Below are 20,835 nucleotides of genomic sequence, written 5' to 3'. Positions count from 1 at the left end.
TGCAAATCTTCTGCTTCAAGTACTGAAAGGAAAGCAAAACTGGGCAGAACGCAAAGCAGGACTCTGAGGGCCCCTATGAAGAAATCTGATGCTTTTTCTTTCATTAAAATCATGAAGGACTCTGGTGCTGAGAACAAATATATCCGATTCTCTTTAATACAGCTTCCCTAAGTTCCACAGAGGATTTTCAAACACAAATTTCCCCTGTTGTAATTCTAAACAGTTTGTTTTTATAAGATACGGAGGCTACTCTCAGGGTCAGTTGATGTAGAGAGGTTTAGCTCACATGGTAAGATTTACTGTCGCTGAAGTGACCTCCGGGAAAACTGGGCACAACTCACAGCATTTGCCAGTCAGACCCTCTGACCCCAGGACTACGCAGTCTCTGGAGGAGGGTCCTCCCTGTCCTTCTTACCTGTTTTGCTGAGTGCAACAGTTAAAGACAGGCAGCAGGGTATTTCCAACCTAGAGGAGGAGGTACAGCTTTGCCACAGACTCTGCCTGTCCACAGACTCAGGCAGAAGGTGCTGCACCTGCTCACATCTGGAAGAGTTGGTGTCCATCTCACCCACCTTTTAGTCCTGTAACCAAGGGGTCTGTGCTCAGCACCTGCCCATGTGACAGTCCACAAGGGCTGGTGGGAAGCAGTTATGCAAAGGCATGAGGTCCCTGGCAGGGCTGAGCTGCTCCTGGGAGGGGGCCTTTTCCTACCCAGCAAAGCTCAGGCAGCTGCTTTGCTGTGTTGGGTCAGGGTGGGAAAATCCACAACAAAGCAACTGTACAACATACAAAAGCTCTGTGTGCTGTGTTGCTATTGCAGGGCAGCAGTGGGCATCAATGCAGGATACACAGAGTGATGCAGGTTGATCCCAGCACATGAGAGAAGAGCTGTATTTTTTGTGTTGATGTGAAAGATGCCTGTTGCATTTGCAGCTCTTCACCTTCCCATTCCTGCAGTGATCATGCCTGCTCAGTTCCCCTGCATTTTTTTTTCCCCTGCAGCAGGAATAGCACATCATATTTCTTCTTCACCCAGCTCCCCCCAGAAGCAATGAACAGTGAGGAAGGTGCTGCATTTGAGAGTACAGCTGTTTCTCTGAAACCACATAGATATTTTAGCTACACACCAAATGATTGCAGAACTTGGTGTATTGTATTCAGAACAGACCAGCATCCATGTACGCAAAAGTGTTTTCTTTGCCTGCCATAGCTATCTGGGGTAAATAGAAGTTTCCATTAGCAAGGTGCCACAGCACTAGCTAAACTAGCCAGCTGCAACAAGGCTTTTACCATCCCATACCAGGTTAACTTCAACAAGTAGTTCCCACACCTTGCCCTGACACAGCCATCAACCCCCCACAAGGTTTCAAAAGTTCATCTACTGTCCACGCTGTTTCTCCATCCTCTTCAGGCCAATCCACCCACTTCTTGCCTCTGCTGCATCTGCCTCCAGGCCCCCTTTTTCTCCTGGGGCCTCTCCTACATCTAGGGCATGGTCTCTTCTCCCTCTGCTTCTTCCAGGTCCCTCTTCATCCACTGCCCCTTTCCATACCCCTTAGAGCTATTTAACTACTTAGCAGCAACCAGCCACAGCTGCACCTTATCCACATCAGCCAACCCACCGCCCCTGAAGCCAGCCCACAGCTGTATGTTATCAATGTTAATTCACCTGCCTTCATTCCTCTACAATTCCTCTACAAGATACATAGATTCAAAAGCGCAGAGTAGATTCCAAGCTTAGCAGCATAAATATGTATTAACATAGTTCATATTGATCTTTTATCTGCTTTGCCGGCCTCATTCACCAATGCTTTGTGGCTGTGTCTGCCAGTGGGGCAGAACTGCCTGCTGCCAAATAATTAGAATAATCAGACAAAGTGCAAACTGTTTTCCTCCAACTGATGCATTTTGGTCTGTGGTGATCAAATTTTGTCCATCTCTCCAGACACCGTTTTGCCATGGCACCAGATGTCTGCTCTTTGGATCTGGTGCAGATTTAGCTCTGAATAGCTTGCTTGGCATTTCCTACAGCTCCAGCAAGACTGTGGAATATTTGCTCGCTTCTCTCTATTTGACCTGTCAATATATTCTTGATTGACATATTGATCCAAGAATATTGTTGGAGTCTTGATACATACAAGAGCCAGAAATTCTGTTCCATGAGCCGCTTTACAGATGTGCCTAACCTGCAGGAGGCAAGGGTTGTGAAACACAGTAAGAAGTAGATAGCTTATCATTTTTTTCTAACTCGTTAAAAATAAGTGGGCATTTCCTAACAGCAATGATGCAAACCAAACATTAAATTCCAGATATGGTACATGATGGCAGCAACAGACATAAACGCCAGGGCTTGCAAATCAATTAGTAGCTGGTGCTCAGGGCAGGAGGTTGCTCTGAGGGGCGTGTGGAACAAAAATGTCTCTTGCAACTCCAGCTGCAGGTGTAGTCGCAGGCCTCTGCAGTTAACACCTTAAACAGAAACGACACTGCAGAACTGATACAGGTTTTGAATCAGGGGTTGTTCACAGTAAAGAGACAAAAGGTGGTATATCCTCAGGTCACTGAAGAAGCAATAGTGAGTCTGAAAAGTGGTGACAGCTCACATCTACTCCTCCTGCAGTTACTGCTGAGCGGATGGGAGATTAATTAACCTCCGTGAGACTTACGTGAAACTGGTGGATAAGTATCTTTATCTACCATTGAGAGGTAGAAAGGGAATGAGCAGGAAATATTACTTCTCTGAGCCTTGAACAGGAGTTGCCACCGCAGTTTCCCATCATGTGCTCTTTCTTCATATGCCCAAAATTACGTGAACAATATACTATATTTTGTGTAAATATAAATAGAAATATAATGTGTGTATAGAGATATATGTGTGTATAAAACAAATATATACATGATATAAATACATGTAACTGTGTATTTATACATACATCTACATGACAAACAATGTATGTATATATGTATTTATGTATTTATACATATATAAAAATATTAATCATGTACTGCATCAGTAGGATGGATATTAATAAGATATACACTAAAGTCACAAAAATAATTTTCAAGTATTCTTCACAAAAGGGATAGTCAAGTAACAAGCATATGTAATAAATACTTATAACTGAATAATCTAAAGTGATGTACTATTGCATCAAGATCAGCGTGTAAAACGTAGCACTCATTTTCAAAGTACACTCAATGCATTTAACTACTCTAAACAGGAATTCCACACAGAACAGCAGGCGTGGGTAGAAAGCAGAGGGAAACCAAAGCGCAATCTTACGTAAATACATAAATAAAATATGATGCTTAATAACTTGCCAGTCTCATACAGGGCTAACACATTTTCGACATGACTATGCAATCTGATAGCAGCTGCTCTGACGACACACGAAGCTGTGTCAGTGTGCCAGCTCAGCCCGAGGTAGTCTCAAGTGAGATGGATGTAAGTCAATGCCATTAGAGGGTCACTTTATCTCAGGACTTCCTTTCAGACGTGCTCTTCTAGCATTAGTCACCATACTGAACACAAGTGAGATCTTTCTCTTGGCAACCCTGTGACAGACTCTTTAGATGTGGCACTTAGGGACATGGTTTTGTGGTGGACTTGGCAGTTCTAGGTTAATGGTTGGACTCAATGGTCTTAAAGGTGTTTTCTAACCTAAATGATTCTGTGATTCTATGTTTCTTTGTCTTCTCCACCTTGGGATAGGGACATGGTTTAGTGGTGGACTTGGCAGTTCTAGGTTAATGGTTGGACTCGATGATCTTCTCCACCTTGGATATCCACCTTGGGATAGTCATGGTCTTTTGCACAAATCCCTCTCCTCTTTCTGTTCCCAAATCTCAGTACCTAGATCTCAGATGGATTTCAGGTTTGTGCCATGGGGCTGCAGATGCCCAGGCATTCAGCCCATGGCTGGCCAGAGGGCTTGTGCTGGTGGCCCCATGAAGTCCCTCTCCCCAGGGACTAACTACTGCTGCTGCAAAGCAATGCCTAGACTGGGGACTGCCCTTCTCCCTGCTCCCACCCGCCAGGAAGCAGGAAGGGGGAGCAACGGCTGCTGCCCTGAGGGCACTTCCCAGGACCTGAGCGGCTCCCCCAGGGAGTGGCTGGATCCGGGACTGACCTGGCTCTTGCAGCCAGTGACCTAAGGTGACTTCCATCCCCACTGCTCCCACTAGTCAGGGTTTTCCAGGGAGCGAGCAAGCTCCAGTGAGTAGCACAACAGGCCTGTGCACGGAGGTAGCAAGCAATACGGGGAGCCAGGCTCCCGTTTCCCAGCTCACTCTTGAGTCTCGTCATTTAACTGTACCAACATACCCAATACATCCGATGGTCTCTGAGAAATTTTAGGGGAGCCTCGCTGAGCGCTGAGAATTAAGCTGAGAACCAACCCACAGACAAGCGGCCGCTCTGTTTGCCCAGCAGTTTCCCCCCTGTTTTAGGGTCCCAGGAAATCAGTGGGGGGAAAAGTCCTGTCAACTGCCACAGGCTTTTTATCCACATTGCTGTGCATCTCTGCAAGTGTTGCTCGTCGTGATATTTCTATTTTTCTCAAAGGATCTTTTTCTTTACAGTGCGATGTCTTGGATCAGAATTTGTTAAATTTCCTTCCAGAACAAGAACATTCAGAAATTTATAAGATGTTATCTTCTTGTATGCTTATGACGGATTCTGCTTCATCAGATTACCTAAAAAGTAAGTTTTATTTTATCTTCCCCAGTAAGTGAAGAAGCACAGGCAGGATAAAGAATTTCTCTCAGAAAGAGGATTTTTATGTGATGTGTAATATAAAGGTTAGGTTCATAGCCTTTTAAAAGGATCTTGCGACCTGGAATGACCCTTTGGTTCTATTTTTAAATGAAACTCATTGCCTTTATTTTACTAGGCTAAGACTACTTGCAGTTGTGTTAATTATTAAATATCGTATCTTTTGAGACAGCTAAGGAAAATAGGTTAGCCGATGGAAACTGAGAGTTCGCCGGAGACATATCACATCTTAATTGATATTTCAGCCTGTTCAAGTAAGATGCTGTTCAGAGATATGCTAATGTCACATAACTTTGGCTTGCATTATGGTTGAAAAGTATCTGTAAAATCATGGCAATTTTTTTTCAATTTGAATTTTGTTTCTCTTAAAAATGCTTTTACTTGCCTCATCCTTATTCACTCTAGGAGGTAAGACGTAGGAAACCAGAAAACACAGTAATGCAATATGTACAGCTGCTTAATCTACTGTATATACAAAACCTGCAGCTGATAGCTAATATGCCAAAGTTAATGTAATAGATATTTTGAAGGTAATTAGGCATAGTTTTCCAACAGAAGATGTAGAACAGCTGTGAGTCATGAAATGCCTGACTAGAAAAAAACTATAAATGAAGGATCCAATACTCTCCTTTGCTACACCAGTCTATGGCAGTGTAACTCCCGTGATGAGGGTGGCGTAAGAGGAGGGGGAGGTATTCTCGAAGGCTGTCCCTGAGCTGCGGGCAGACCTGTGCACGGCGCTGAGCAACCTGCATCCCTGCAAGGTGCTTCACTGCAGAGGCTCTGATCCTGCAATGTATAGCACATTGGTGTATAGGACTCTGAGTGGCGTCAAGCTGCTCTTGTGCTGCCATTTGCAAGATTGGGGTTGGAAGACATTGTTGGTTGTGTTTAGCTTAAATAGTATATTTATTTCTTCTTCTTCTTCTTTTAACAATCCAGCTGACAATGAACTAGAGTTTTATTGTCATCTTCTGAGAGGAAGTTTGAACCCAAAGGAATTTCCAACATATGAATACATAAAATTTGTAGGAAATTTTCGGTCTTACAGCAATGGTAAGCTTTAATTGTATAAATGATACTTTAGCTGTGTAAAATAAAATATAAGTGTTGTTCCATTGAACAAAACAGGCTTTTAACTGCAAGGACTATTTTTAACATTATGGAGTAAATTCTGCTTCACACGGCTCTCGCAGCTGATTTACAATATCTGGATGATTACCTATGAAGAGTGGAATTGTGTTAATTGCTTTTGTTGCTGGCCTTCACTTGTTAGCAGTGATTCTAGACTTTGAGTAAGTTTGCAGATAATGGAAGTTTCAGAGGAGGGTTTGTTTGTACTCACTAATATTGTGCGCTAAGACTCTCCCTATTAGCTAACTAATAAGCTTGCTACCTTAGCTGCTGGCTTGCATTAAACACAAACAGCCAGAACTGATAATCTGCCAAATCTGCCCTCTCACCCTTCTCTGCAAAATTTTGGGGAAAGGCAGCAGCACCACGCAGCTGAGTGCCTGCACCCGCCACCCCTTGCCGCGGTGAGAGGTCCCCTGCCCCTGGTGTTGGAGTGGCTGAGGACGTTCCACCTGCCTCCCTCTCCAGCTGCCATTTTACATTCCTCTCCAGCACTGCGGAACCCAATACTCTCCAGAAAGAAAAAGGAAGAAATACAGTCAGCATAGTCACTAATGCACCACAGTAGGTCTAGGGAAACCATCTTTCAAGGGATGAAGAGCAGATTTTCACCTCCCCCATTCCCTAGCAGATTGCTGCACGGCCATTAGTGTCAGAAATGAAATACACTTTTATTACTTTCCCTTCTCCTGCCTGCCCAAGTTTGCTTTAGTTACTTGCCTGATTGAACTCCAGAGTGGCATTTCCAAAGTTGCTGGTATTGTTCCAAATAGGTCATCCTCAGCAAAAAAATTCCCCACCGTGCTTTCCAAAAACCGCACGTCACGCTGTGAAAAAAACATGTCCCTGTCCCCATTTAACTTTCTGCTCTTGCTCCACATGACTAGAATAGAAACCTACGTGCAGGATGGAGATATGTATTTCTTGTTTGGTGCCATCTGAACTGAGGCTTTATTTGTATAAAAAAATGTAACTGACTGTATGCTTTCTAGTTTGAATGAAGCGAAATGCGACTGCCTGACAGACGCGCACACCAAGCTGTTCTGTTTTCTAGAGCAGAAACCGGATTTCAGGTGCTGACTCATAAGGATAGATTTCTACCAGGGGAATTTCTGATCCATTTTCTTCAAGGATTTTCAGCCTTTTATTTTGGTGTGACCTTAATATTGCCTTCTTACCCGTTAAGATTTCATACCCAGGATTTGTATCAGTGGCTATTTCTCAGAAGAAGGATAAAACTTGCATTACAGATATCTTTCCTAGCTTAATGCATACAAACGAAATGGGAACATACTGCTTTCAGAAGACACCAAATCGTTTTCCAAAAGACCCGAGCTTATAGCTTGCAAATAAGACATGTCCTTCCTGCTTCAATTCTTTTTTTTTTACCTTTGCCACCTTTTTCTAAACATGCTTTATTTTGTCTCTTCCACTTTATTTCCATCTGGGCTGCAGTCTGACCCTCTGGTCAATAGGGAGAGGACAATCCTTGCCCCCACTCTGTGAGATGGTGCCTCCTGACCCCCTCCCCATCTCCCCATTGCAGAACAGCAGCTTGCCGATCCTGACTTTAGTTTCCCCAGCTCAGTGCAGAGTCTGGCAGAAATACTTGCTTCACCAGTGCGTCCCTAGCACAGCTCCCCCTTGGCCGGGGGTCACCCCCATGGCCTCCTCTGCCCTCCTCCACCAGCCTGGCTTCTAATCCAGCACCCAGCAAAGGTGGAAGCAAGTGCACTGGACTCGTGATGTAGCAGCAGCAAACTCTGTTTGCTTAGGAGCTGATAACCTTGAGCCAAGGACAGAGTGAGCAGCTGGAGGAAGGTGCAAGCCTCCAAAGTGGCTGTTGTTAGCTCCACCGGGCTTCTTGCATCAGACAGCTGCACCCTGAGCAAGGCACGGGGGACATCAGCTCAAGCGAGCACTGTATGAATGCAGCCACCCCTTGGGCAGCTTTTCAGCCCCAGGACTGGGTGCAAGCAGCTGTGCTTTGGCATGGGAACTTGTGGCATGGACATCTTTGAGTGTCTGATGGGCGCAGCAGTGGGCTGGGTTCCTCTGCTTGGCCTCCCACACCCCAGGATGCCCCGTTATCGGGCACTGTCCTCTCAGCCCATGCACCCCAGGGCTGTCACCTGCCAGATCTACCAGTAATTGCTCTCTTCCTCCCATGAAATAAATACCTGTTCCCCAGCCAGCCCCTCTCCAGGTGTGAGGCCAAGCGGGTGAGAAAGACAGGGGTAGGAAGGGTAGTGGGGGAGAGACATATCGCTCACAGGCCAGCACTCATCATACCAGCATAGGATCAGCTGGCCCCGAATCCTGTTTTTTGGAGGTGTTTGTGAAGGAAGGAGGCTAAGCTAAAGATAAGAAAAGAGTTTGCTGGGGGAGAAAGACAGAAATTGCAAATTAAGCTTAATTAGCAGGAGACGTTCCTTATAAACGTATTCAAGAATGCTTTTCCCTGTAGCTTTTCACAGCAGTGGAAGTGTGAGCATGTTTTTACACATGGGAGACTGATACAGGATGTTCTTCTCTAAATAAAAATCTCTGCCATTCCTTTTTAGTCACCCAACACCAAGTTCTACCTTTGTTTCCAGTGGTTTGCTGAACATACTCTGAGTCCACCCTGCCTGCACATTCCTGCCGTAGGGATGCCAGAGCCTCTGTGGCCGGGGAAGCTCTTTTATCCCTGGGTAGGCTGTATCCCATCAGGATACTTAACTATTCCATTCTCATTAATGTAGGTCGTGGCAGTGGCAGTCCTAAAGAATCTTTCACCTTTCCTTCTCACTTAACCTTCGCTAATGTTTTGAAGAACTGGTAGGTCCTTTTTTGCCCTCTTTAACAAAAATGTCACTAGCTTTATTCTACTTCCACATAACCTTTTGCATAACTTCCCTTGAATTATCATCTTCTTAGATCATTTTATTATTGTTCATTGCTTATGGAATGGTGGTGCTTGGGGGAAGGGAGGCATGTGTGCTGGGGTCCCAGTCAGCTTTCCCCCCTTCCTCCTCCCTTGTACCTTCTCCGTTAATCGCCTTGTGACTTATGGCTGAGAACATCATATAGGGATGGGTTTGAATGGATTAATGTGAAGGATTGAGGTTTAGAAAGCCAGTTAGGGGCTTAGCTGCTCTCCATAACTTTAGGGGGAGCTCTGGGGCTTTAAAGGCCATTATACTGAGATGCCAAAGAGAATTTTTTTTCTGCTAAAATAGAAAATGTACCTGATATCTACCAAGGTGACTTGTCACCAGGATTGCCATCAGGGAGCCAGATCACACACAACCTACATGAAACCCATGCTGCTCCCCCCGAGGAGCACTCACTGCCATCTTCCCCATCCCAGAAGGGGCAGAGAGATGCATGTGCAGCCCCCAGATATTGCCCAGGAAAGTTCACATGTGTCACAGAATGTGTTCGGTCTTTCAGAAGATGCCCGTCCCTAGAGCTCCTGGGCTTTGCTATAGCTGGAGGCCAGAGAAGCTGCACAGCCCAGTGCCAGGGTTAGTAAGAGGGTCCGTGCTTGGGCTGGTCCCAGGGATGGAGTGCAGGAAGCTGTACTCCATAATGCCTGCTGCAAGGACATTTCTGTAGCTGTATCTACACCAGGGATGTGACATGAGCTGCCTGGACATCAGTGAACCCCCCTCAAATTAGCTGTGCCCAAGCGAGAGCAGCGAAACAGTAATGCAAGCTGTGCAGAGTGACTGCATGAGTCATCGGCTGTGCTAAATCAAATACAAGAGATTTGATTTTCCATTTGGGAGGATTATATAATCATCATTAATTAAGCTTCAATGAGAATAGCAGGACTGTAACCTGACATGAAGACTCAGGAGTCTCTTCAGAGATGGGAGGCGGACCATGGGCCACTCAGAAGAGGAAGGTGGAGTTACCTCTCTGCTTCTGTGAGAAATGCCTACTCACTTTCAGAGCATAAAGGGGTTTTTTTATTTGCAGATAGGAATCCTTCCCAATATTTTTATATATTTCAGGTTCTGGTCCTGTAATCCAGATTTTAATAAGAGAGATTAATATATGCAAGCATCTAAGGGAGCTGAGTGCCATCCCTGTACCTGTTGGCCAGTCGTACCTGCTAAGGGACAGTCATCTCAGCATCACCAATAAACAACGCAGTGTCTGAGAAGGGAGGCAAGTAATAAGGACAACCCTCAAAAACATCCAAGGAAATGCTTAGCTCCCTGTATAAAATGTCAAATTAAGTGAGAATAAATTATTTTACAAAGCCGCTTAATAGCTCGCTCTGATAAGAAAAGATAAGGTGGGCTGGATATATCCCTCCTGTGAAAATTGTTTTACATTTGTAAACAGAAAAGATCTCCCATAATTATATAACCAAGTATTGGTTTTGGTATCCTATTTCTGAGGTGACATACTTGCTTAAAAACTCCTGAAAGGGACAAAGCCATAGTCCTGCCTTTCAAAGTGGTCACCCATATAGAAAAAGATTGCCAGCATCTTTAAAGTGGCAGATCCATCCTTTCATCCACAATGCCTGAAGTTTTCCTCTCAAAGGAGGCAATAACCATCATGTGAAAAGAGTTCCTAATCAAGTAATATAATTAAATATTAGAGTGGAATTTTAAATTGTGCATTTTTGTTCCCAATTACATGGAAACTCAGGAAGTATCTGGTTACTGGATGCTAATAATAGCAGATACTCTACTGTTAGCTGATATATCTCTCAGAGATAAGAATAACCATCAGGAAAATTATTATGCTGAGGAGAAAAAAAAAAAATCTTTTCACTCCCAGTACAATTAATCCAATCTAAATTCCTTTTTAAAAGAAATAAACAGATTTATACAGAAGATACATTGATCTTGAGCCTGTGTAAGCATATGTAGAAACATCTGATAATGAGAATAACTCAAACTGAAATGAATGTTTTGATCAGAACCGACAGCTGCATATTATTATTTGCTATTAATGATATTGTAGGAGCTGCAGCTAGCAATATGCAGCTCTTATGCCAGGCTCTCTATGGGCAGTTAAGAAAAAAGGCACCATTCCTGTCCTAAGGAATTTACTTGGGGTTCACATCAACACAGGACAGTGAGGGGAGAAACAGGAGGAGGAAAGAGGAGAGAGTAGATCAAAGTAGACAAATGATGTATGGACACCGTCACTGTTACTCTGCTGAAGCTACTGAGTGCAGCCTGGCTTGTCACTAGCATTTTAGGTTTCTTCATTATATATATTAATTGGTGAATATCCTGTTTATCTGTGGTCTGAATTTATTTACATGAAACAATCTTGAATTTATGCTGCTCTGTTTGGCTTGTAATTTTTGAAATCACTGTTCAGTTTGTTTGACAGTCGCTGAGACTGGTTCTTTAAACATTAACATCTACCGACAAAAGAGGAAGGAGGGATTTCTTGTTTCAAATGGTGTAAATGAGAGGTTTGCTGTTATAGGAAGAATATGTTTTAAACATCCTAAGTTAAAAGAAGATGACCGAGCAACTGACTGCTGTACTATTATTAACTGAATAATGTGGCATCTGGGGTTTTTTAAACACATTTTCATTCATTTTTTGTGGCATGATTTGTATCCCTGAGGATAAAAATCTTTTTGTCTGTGGTAGTTAAGGGCTAGGTTCCTTTTATATATTCCTTATTTTTAACATCTTGTCCTTAGTGTCCTGGTGTTTTGTTCTTCTAAAATAAATCAAACAACAACAACACCCACCCTTCCCCAGTATATAGGCAAATCAGTTTCTTTCTATCTTCTTACACGATACTTGCAGTTAATTTAAGACTTCTACAAAAGAATTCTGTGGTAGCTCTAGGAGCAGCAGGTCTGGTAGGTAACAGCAAAACTTGTTAAAAGTCATGCTGAGGAGCATCAGCTAACCAATACATATAAGACAACTGTTTTGCCTTTCTGATTGTGCATTTAGCTTTGTCACACGACCTTCTAATTCCCTATTCAAGATATTTTGCATAGATCATTTAATTGTGAAACACACATGCCCTCATTTACCTGAGGCCACCTGTTTATGGCCAGCTTAACATTTTCATCAGATGCCTTCTGACAAAAGCACTCCAAGACCTGTATTTGACTCATAAATACTAGTATCATCATAGCCTCAGACTTCATCCTATATTTTCCATTTGACTGTTTTCCTGTGGTGCTCTCAGAAGGTTTGCTACTGAACGGTGCTACTTCAGGATGTTGTGTGTTTCTTTTAAAGAGACTTGAAGAATTATAAAGTAGGATTTTTCAGAAGGCGTGCTTAAAAGATTACCCCAGGTTTGTTTTGGTGTGGGTTTTTTTTTTTAATTCATGTAATGATCTCTTTTTTAACTACACTTTTAAATTCATGAGCAAAAAAAGTTGAAATTTGCTGACCAGCTGCAAGAGCAGAGCAAAATAGGCTGTGCAGATAGAGCTGTGGAAAAAACAGGTATCAACAAAATAAGACAGGCAGCAAAGTAATTCAGAAACAAACGGGGGGAGTGGGGGGGGGTGGTTTCAGTTATTGTAGTTGTTATTTTCAGGTAGAGATGTACATTGCAAGGTGGTGGCTACCTGCCTACATCATCGAGGCTTTTAATGCTCTGGGACTTTGCCAAAGGCAGCTGAGTATGGAGATGGAACAGTAGCTGTTGCAAGACAGGATGACTTTCAGCCTGGCCAGCTCTGTCTCATCTCCTTGGGCTTATTCTTTCACTGCCACTTAAGTTCAACATGCCCAAATGTTGTGATGAAATCCCAAACTTACTACACAGCTGTCCTGTACCATAATTATTACCCTTTTAGTATTGCATTTACCTCTTGGAAATACAATTCTCTTTTGTAAGTGCCACATTCAGGGATGTATTCTGCTGCCTTCTGGGAATGCATCTCAGGCTCATGGCTGTTTACATCAAACAGCTGAAGTAAAAAAGCCATCTGGTCTTTTTGATGTGACTTGGTCTCCGCTCAGTCTCCACTTTCTTCTGCAACTGGTGTCATTTGCAAGCCCAGGGCTTCACTAACTACATTAACTTATCATACCTGTACTTCAGAGGCTTGAATGTACTTCTTAAATTTTCATATCTTAGAGCCCATCCTGCAATCATTTGCTACTGCACTTGGCTATTACAGAGAGAAACGGCCCCGTTGAGTACAAATGTGACAACATATTAGCTTGGAAGTATGTTTTTACAATGTCCTTAATGTGGGTTTATAGCAATCCCATTCATTTTTAAACAGGACTGACTACAGAAATTGACAGACTTGCACAAAACAATCATACCAAAGTGGAACCAGTAACTCTTTACTCAGGCTTCTCCTGCCTCCTGTAGCTCCTAATTCTTTCTTTTTTTTTACCACCTCTTGTATTAATAATCCCATAGAAGCCCACATATATGCACATAACCCCAGGAGCAGAACGGGAATACATATTCCTAAGAAGTCCCCAGAGCAAGTGTGCTTTGCTGGTAAAAAGGAGGAGAATTTTGCCCGTATTTTTATCTCATCTCACTAACCAGCCAGCCATGCCCTCCAGGCTCAGCTGCAAGAGAGGGCTGTAATCTCTGTGGATGTTCCCATCTGTGCTGCCTTCTCAGATGAGGAATCTTTCTTCCCCTTTTTGGTGCGATATAGATTGTGCACACAGTGACCTAGACCAGTTAATCACAGGTGTGAATTCTCTTCAGAGTACTTATTTTTCTGTCTCATACCCTGTTATCCTTGTTATCAGCTATGTATTGTTATTCTAAGGCTTTTAATAGGTTGAACTGGGTTCCAAAAGCTCATGTGGTAAATTGAGACTTCTTCCATCTCTACAATTTGTACTCGGGAACTAAAGCCCAGAGCAGAAGCACCTCAAAATAAAAATTGCCAGTTATCTCCTCCCCAGATAGAGAAGCGAAAACTCTTCATTTTCACAGGAATGGACATGCTTATTCCTGCTTTGTCCTGTGCAAGACTATAGGAAACTTCATGAAGTTGCATATAGCCGCCAAATAGTAAGGAAAGATGGTTTCATATTAGCATTAATCCCTGTTAGCATTAGATTAACTGATATTGCTGCACTCTGGCTCCTAGATGGGACCTTCTCGGCCCCCAGGGAAGGAAGATGGTTGGGAAAGGCAAGAGTCCGTGGGGCCAGCCCAGTTCCCACTGCAGCTTAGCACACAGTTTTCTTTCACTGCTGTGGGAGGAGGATTACTATCTCTAAACAGCTCGAATTTGGATGGAGAATTTGCATGATGTCATTCTAACATGGGACTGTGGGCTAGCTTAAGGCAACACATTCTTTTGGCAATGCATCTCTGTTGCAGGAGGTGCCAGTGGGCTCTCAAAGCTATACAAGAGCCATGCAATCATGAAAGATGCAGATAAAAAACCATTCACAAAATCCGTAGCCACATGGCATCCAGCTTTTCCTTCTACCCAGTGTTTCAGGACACAGCAGGCCATCTGTAGGCTCACCAGAGATGCCCAGTTCTGGAAGCCAGTGCCATACATGGTGTCCTCTTTGCTCTTCTTTAAAACAAGGAGAACTTGAGCACACTGGGGACGGTTCTCCTTAGACGCAGAAGAGGAAGGTGCATTTCAGCAGCTGAGAATCACAAGCAGCCCCCTGCTACCTCGATGAAGCCTGGCTGGCCATGGGCCCAGGTGTTTAGCCACAATGACTTGATAAACTCTCTGCAGCTCCCTCCCTTGCCAATGCTTTTTTTCACTGCCTCATGGAAGTTAGGGCACTAGGCATGCTACAGCATATATTTTTTCTTGTGAGTGGTGAAAAAGAGGAATTGGATGCTTGGGGTTTCTTTCCAGGAAGCTGGTTTATGCTCTGTAATAAGGTTTGGCCTTATTTTTATCAGGATTAACCTATAAGATTCATACTTGAAGTTAAGCTCTGATGTCTTTCTGCCTAACATGACTGACTTGGGTTTAAATATATGCATATCAGCTTTAAAAGCTTTTAGAGCACTTCTCTGAATAAAATTAGTATTAGTACACTTCAAATGTGCAAAATATTCAGAGAGAATAAATCTCATATGAGGCATGACTCTGGGTCCTGTTTTTTTCCCTACCTAGTGCCTAACTCCACTTGCAATGGCTTTGACGAGGCTGTCCCAAGGGCTTACAGAACATCTCCAGGAAAGCAGATCTGCTTTGTTGCAACTGTTCGTTTGGCAACGCCTCAGTTTTTAAAGGTAAGTGTGTACCCTGGGTCCCATTCATTTCAGAACTTCTCAAAACACTTTCAGACGGGGTGACAATGCAAAGTTCTTCGTTTTGCTAATTGAATGGATTACAGATATCACATTTCATGCATAAAAATCTAGTGAAGAGGATTATCAGTGTGAGCCGGGATCTGCAGAGGCAGTGTCACTTCTGCCCCCCTTGCATGGGAAATGGAAACCTTCTTTGCGTTAGGGATTGCAGAGTCACTTTGAAATTGGGCTCTCTGTTGCTGCTTTCTGTTCCTGCAATGGGACAGTGTACAGACGGCCACCAGCACTTTCACCTGTGTCCCTCAGTGTCTTTGGGTGATCGCTGCTAGTTTCCCTCCCCCCCAAAGCCTGGTGGTAAGATAGCCACTTGTGGGAATGAAGATAGACCACCCAACCTTGTGCCTGGCACTGCGCTTCCCTGATTAACAAATACGAGCTGCCGCATCAGGTGTCCCATCCTCAGAGGTTAAGAGAATTGAGACCTAGGCGGTATGAAATCACTGCTCCCTTGTCCTGGCTCCAGTATTTCTCTGGGACTTGCAGGGCACTCTCAAGTGATTCATGGCCCCAGCAGGCAAGTACAGTCCCTTCTGGGTAAGTGAGGACACTTCCCATAAATCTTAACCACAGGAATCATGTTGGCAGTAGGGGCTGGAGTTAAGGTTCTCTGGGAACTCTGAAAGCAAATTCCCTTGCCTTTTGGGTAGCTAATATCTCAACATAAACAGGGAAACGAAATGGGCTGCACATGGCAATGAGCTGCCCAGTGTTAGCGAGGAAGCAGCTGCTGAACAACCTGGAGAAAGTGTTAAATGCCACAAAATCCTAGACAGCAATCTCTTCAGTTCACCTGAGTGACTCACTTAACCCCCGCTCTTGACTTCCTCCTCTAAAATGAGGCAAAAATATTGCTCTGACTGGCTAAGTCAGGCAGAACCAGCATTTTGGTTGCACACAGCAATGTTTGCATGTTGCACCTTGGATTTTAGAGTACGTTCTTGGCATCAACATGGATTTTGGTGTAAACTAGAGAGGGAGAGAGGGAGGAATCTGAGGCTCTAGAGAGGGAGGAATCTGAGGCTCTTTGCCTCTGTACAGCCAGCAAATTTAATCAGTTTTGTGAGTGTTGATATGTATCAAAGAAATGCTTGATGGCAGCACACCTCAGCTTGTCCTCTGGTCCCAAGAGGGTTTAAAACATTGGTGGTCTGAAAGACTTCTCTCCCCAAGAGGGCCAGCAGAGAGAGAAGTGGCAGTGGAGATGATGGGAGGGTGTCGCTGAGCACTTGCATGACGCAGGGGCACATGGCACCAAGGAGCAGAGGGACAGCAGCATTGGGGGCCAGTGGGCAGGCTGTCCTTATCGGTGGTGATGGAGACCCTCCTGCAGCAGAGACATGGGGGACGCAGTAACCCTGGATGCCACCAAATCCTGAGCACTGATGCTGGGAAGTCCCAGGCCAGAGGTCTCCAGGCTGACTCTAGGCAGCTCATGGAGCTGGAGTTTCCCCTGCAAACTGTCTGTGAAAGAGAAGCCAGCAGAGGGGAGCTGCAAGCAGGCTGGGAGCCAGATATGGGGCATGTGGCCAGCCTCAGACCATGCACAGCCATGCACCATGGTGCCATCCTTCCTGCCCTTCCCACCTCCACCCAACCACTAATCACTGCCAACTGCCTCCTGATCCTTATCCTTTGGGGCAAGGATGCCCTGCCTCACAGACAGCCCTGTGTCCTGCCTCCTGTAATTCACTCGTCATTCTCATGAGCACCGAGGGCTACGGTGAGTCTGAAGGGCCAGCTTCTTCACTGCGGGAGCGCAGCGCAAGGCAAAACCACTGCCCTTCACCCACCTGGCGGGCCCTGTGCAGGCTGCCTGCTTGAAAAGCCATTTACTCCTCCACAGCTGTTGAGCGGAAAGGACAGCATCCCCCTTTCTCAAAGAGGGCTCAGAGGGCAAACATCCAAAGGGGCCAGGCAAGGGCACTGGCTATATTTAGTAATTTAAAGAGAGTGAGGAAAGACATGGCAAACCCAGGTGGGACCGAGCACAGGCTGGATGCTGGGAAGGGGCACTGCTTCTCGGGGCCACGGGCAGCACAGCCATTGCACCCAGGCACAAAGCCATAAATGCTGTGGCACCCCAAGGAACAGCCTCATCTCTTAAGCCCATGTGCGTCACGAGTTCTTCTCCCCAACTCCTGCAAAAATGTTGGCATTGATAAACACAATAGATCGCTCTCTGGAATTGCCAGGAAACGTGTGAATCCTCTGTTTTCTCCTCTTACGCACCGTGTATTTATAGCTCAAGAAAGCTAGATGAAGCAGAGGAATGAAGCTGCAACTCTCAGTAAGTCAGTTTTCTTCACCATACAGGAGATGTGCATTGTGGAAGAACCTCTAGAGGAATTCACATCAAGACACAGTCTGGAGTGGAAATTTTTATTCCTGGATCACAGGTTGGTGACAAGAAAAGCACTCCTGGTTATGTGTGGTGCTCATCTACTGCTATTTTTGTGAGCGCAATTATTTCAAATAGCATTCCATTTCATATCTAAGTCACATGAACAGGAGGGTTGCCACTGAAATTCCTACAAAAGCTGATGTTGACTATTTTACATTTATTTTTGCATTTATTTTTATCAGTCTTTGAAGCTTCTCAGGAAAAATTTGAGATTAGTTTGTTCTTGTTTCCTTTAAAATATCAGTGGACCAAAGTCTGTCACATGGCAAAAAGATCTAATTATTATACAGCTGCAGAAATCATTCTTTCCAGATCCAGCCGTTGACTATGTGTAATTCCCACTGAGTTACAGAGGGAAAGTCTATGCTGGCCTGAGACAACTGTGCCAGCAAAGGTACAAAGCAACTGCCTCAGCATGCCACAGAGTAGTTCTGCAGGCACCCAGAGGGAAGCGGCACAGATGATCTCCCCTCCTACCCACCCAGCCCTGGCAGACGGTGGCTTCCTATCGCCTCACCATGCGCATTCCCCTGTGCAGGGACTGCAGGAGCCATAGTAGAGCCCCTGACCAAGGAACGGCCAGGGAATGGCTCCCTCACACAGCAGGTTCCTCTGTGAAGGTCCCTGAGAAGCTGAGTTGCTTTCCATAACCACATTTTCCCTGGAAAGATGGGGTCATCATAGGCTTGTCCTGGAGGGACAGTGCCCACCAGCACTGCCATGCCCAGCCAGGCATCCCAGGCATAAGGTGGGGAAAGTCAGGATCTGGTCCCGTGGGGTGGATAACTGTGTACCAATGAGCGAGAGCAGATCTGGATTTTTTGCATATCCACGTCAACATGCAGAACTGCTTGTTTTGTGGTTTATGAATTCACTTACATTGTGCCTAACCGCAGAGCACCGCCGATTATAGGATACTTGCCTTTTGAAGTGCTGGGTACTTCTGGCTACGACTATTACCATATAGATGACCTAGAGCTGCTAGCAAGGTGCCATGAACACTGTGAGTATCACATGGCCCAGGTTCCTGTGGAGTCACTGGGACATCTCTTTTCAGTGCAATGTAGTTTCAGTTAAAATTGGTTTAAACTTGGGAGGGGAGGTTTGACCCTTACCTCACGCCTGTATGTTTTAGCGGAGCTGTAGCAGACTGGGGGCACTGCAGCTGATCGGCATCTGAGCCAGACTTATTAAGCTCTGAAAAATACAATTTTACCTTCTGTATCCCCAAAAGCAGTCAACAAGACTCACTGGATGGATAAAATATGCCAGATTAGACCCCTGCTTTATTAGTAAAGAATATGCAGGAATAGTTCAAGCAACCTCAGAGGAGATCTTATTTTATAAAATTCTTGAGGCTTGTTTACCCTAATGTTGTTCACCATGTATTTGGGATTACCTGTGATTATTTAAATGTAGTCTATTAAAATTTAATTGAAAAATTCTTCCACTAAGTAAAGAAAATGGGGCAATGCTTTTCAAATATTTCCTTGCAGAACTGGCTGAACATCTCAGCTTACCACCTCTGGGTGTCCTGAAAATATCCTGTCAACATTAGTTTTGATATTTTAATAAAATATAGAAAGGTGAAATATGTGCATGTTTGGGAACACCTTGAAATCACCGGGGATGAAAAGCAGAGATTAATTTTGTCGGTGAATCTTTAAAACCTTCAATACACCCCAGTTTATTGCAGGTTGAATGCTTGCCAGTCTGGGAATTTTCTTTCCGTTTCAAATTATTTTTGTCATTGCACAATGTTATCTCCTATACTCACTTCATTCTGAATCCATCTGCACACAATACTCATCTTTTCAAGCATTTTTATCCTTGTACTTTTCTGCTATAGAATGTAAGATGGTAACTTAGAAATTAATCCCAGATGCCTAATTAAGCAGTATGTGATCAGCACATAAACCAGAGTAAGATCTATGTTTAAATTGTAGCAGACACTAATGCATTAGTGTCCATACTTAAGGTTTATTGTACTGTATAGGAATGTACCACTCGAAGTGTCAGAAGAAGGTACCTGCTGATCTTTGTGATTTTTGCTGTACCATAAGACTGACAGAACCACTCACTCAAAAGGTGCCTAGACTCCTGTCTCCCTTGAGAACTGATGGGGCCACAGATATTTTTGTCACTCTTTTCACATTTCATGTCATTTTCACGTTGGAAATTGCTCTACAAGCTGTGTGTATTTTCTGCTGACAGTGATGCAGTTTGGCAAGGGGAAGTCGTGCTGCTATCGGTTTCTGACCAAAGGACAGCAGTGGATCTGGCTCCAGACCCATTACTATATCACCTACCACCAGTGGAACTCCAAGCCAGAGTTCATTGTGTGCACACACATGGTGGTAAGGTATGGAAAATCTTATCAATGGACGGGGACATAAAGGACAGTAAGATAAGGGCATCCTCATGACTGCCAGCAATTATCTCTTAAAAACATAATGTCTTTTACATAACAAAAAATTAAGCCTGAACTCTCTGAAGAAAATGTGTTCATTGTTGAAAAATTATCAGAATAAACCTTACTTTATGCTAAGTTTGATTTCTCAATCATGAGTTTAGGGGCAGATAAACTTAACGTTTTTCCATTTCGTGCAAACAGAGAGAGTAGACAGGTCCCTTAACTATTCCCTTCCTCTAATCCTTATGTTGTCTTTAAAGAGATGTGTGGAAGCTTTCCAATGAAGTCATAAAGTAGTTGTAGGATGTGAACTTGACCTTTATATATACTTCTTTAATATAGTTCTTGACTTCAAGAAGATAGGAACAGAGGAAAACCTGAAAATTAAAACAGTCTCTCAAAGGTTATTCAGAAGCATTTGACTTCAGTGATTTTTCAGCTGTTACAATAATATGTTCCTTTGCTTGCTTAAGGCATACTTTATGAAATATAAACATACCACGTTGATATTGTTGACATAACATAGAATTTTATTTTCCATTCAGTTATGCAGATGTTCGGGTGGAAAGGAGGCAGGAGATGGGCTTGGAAGAAGTGTCCTCAGAGGTTGTGTCCTCAGCACTAAAGGTACAATGAGGAAAGCTTTTTTTCATTATTATATGTAGTAATCACAACCTTCTTCCTTTATTACCCTCACCAAAGACTCCGGCATTGTCCTTCTGGGTGGATCCCCTTGACTTCAGAATTCATTGCTCCACTTGAATAATTTTAACGTAAATCAGGTAAGATCATGAAAAGATAAACCTGGGGATCATTAAAAGCCACAAATCAAGTGGAACATGGGCA

General features: G+C 43.9%; 1 protein-coding gene across 2 annotated transcripts in view; it reads left to right on the top strand.

Annotated features, from left to right (window-relative positions):
- NPAS2 (neuronal PAS domain protein 2) overlaps positions 1-20,835 on the top strand; it is a 107,884-nt gene that overhangs the window by 66,632 nt on the left and 20,417 nt on the right. For both annotated transcript variants that reach the window (XM_055702862.1, XM_055702863.1), the window contains exons 6-12: positions 4,582-4,702; positions 5,717-5,830; positions 14,976-15,094; positions 17,489-17,571; positions 18,473-18,579; positions 19,791-19,938; positions 20,535-20,616. In XM_055702862.1, the coding sequence (XP_055558837.1) occupies positions 4,582-4,702; positions 5,717-5,830; positions 14,976-15,094; positions 17,489-17,571; positions 18,473-18,579; positions 19,791-19,938; positions 20,535-20,616 (774 nt within the window). The remainder of the gene's footprint in view (positions 1-4,581; positions 4,703-5,716; positions 5,831-14,975; positions 15,095-17,488; positions 17,572-18,472; positions 18,580-19,790; positions 19,939-20,534; positions 20,617-20,835) is intronic.

The sequence above is a fragment of the Falco cherrug genome, chromosome 2, assembly GCF_023634085.1.
Source record: "Falco cherrug isolate bFalChe1 chromosome 2, bFalChe1.pri, whole genome shotgun sequence".
Taxonomy (NCBI): Eukaryota; Metazoa; Chordata; class Aves; order Falconiformes; family Falconidae; genus Falco; species Falco cherrug.
This window is presented reverse-complemented; position numbering and strand designations above follow the sequence as displayed.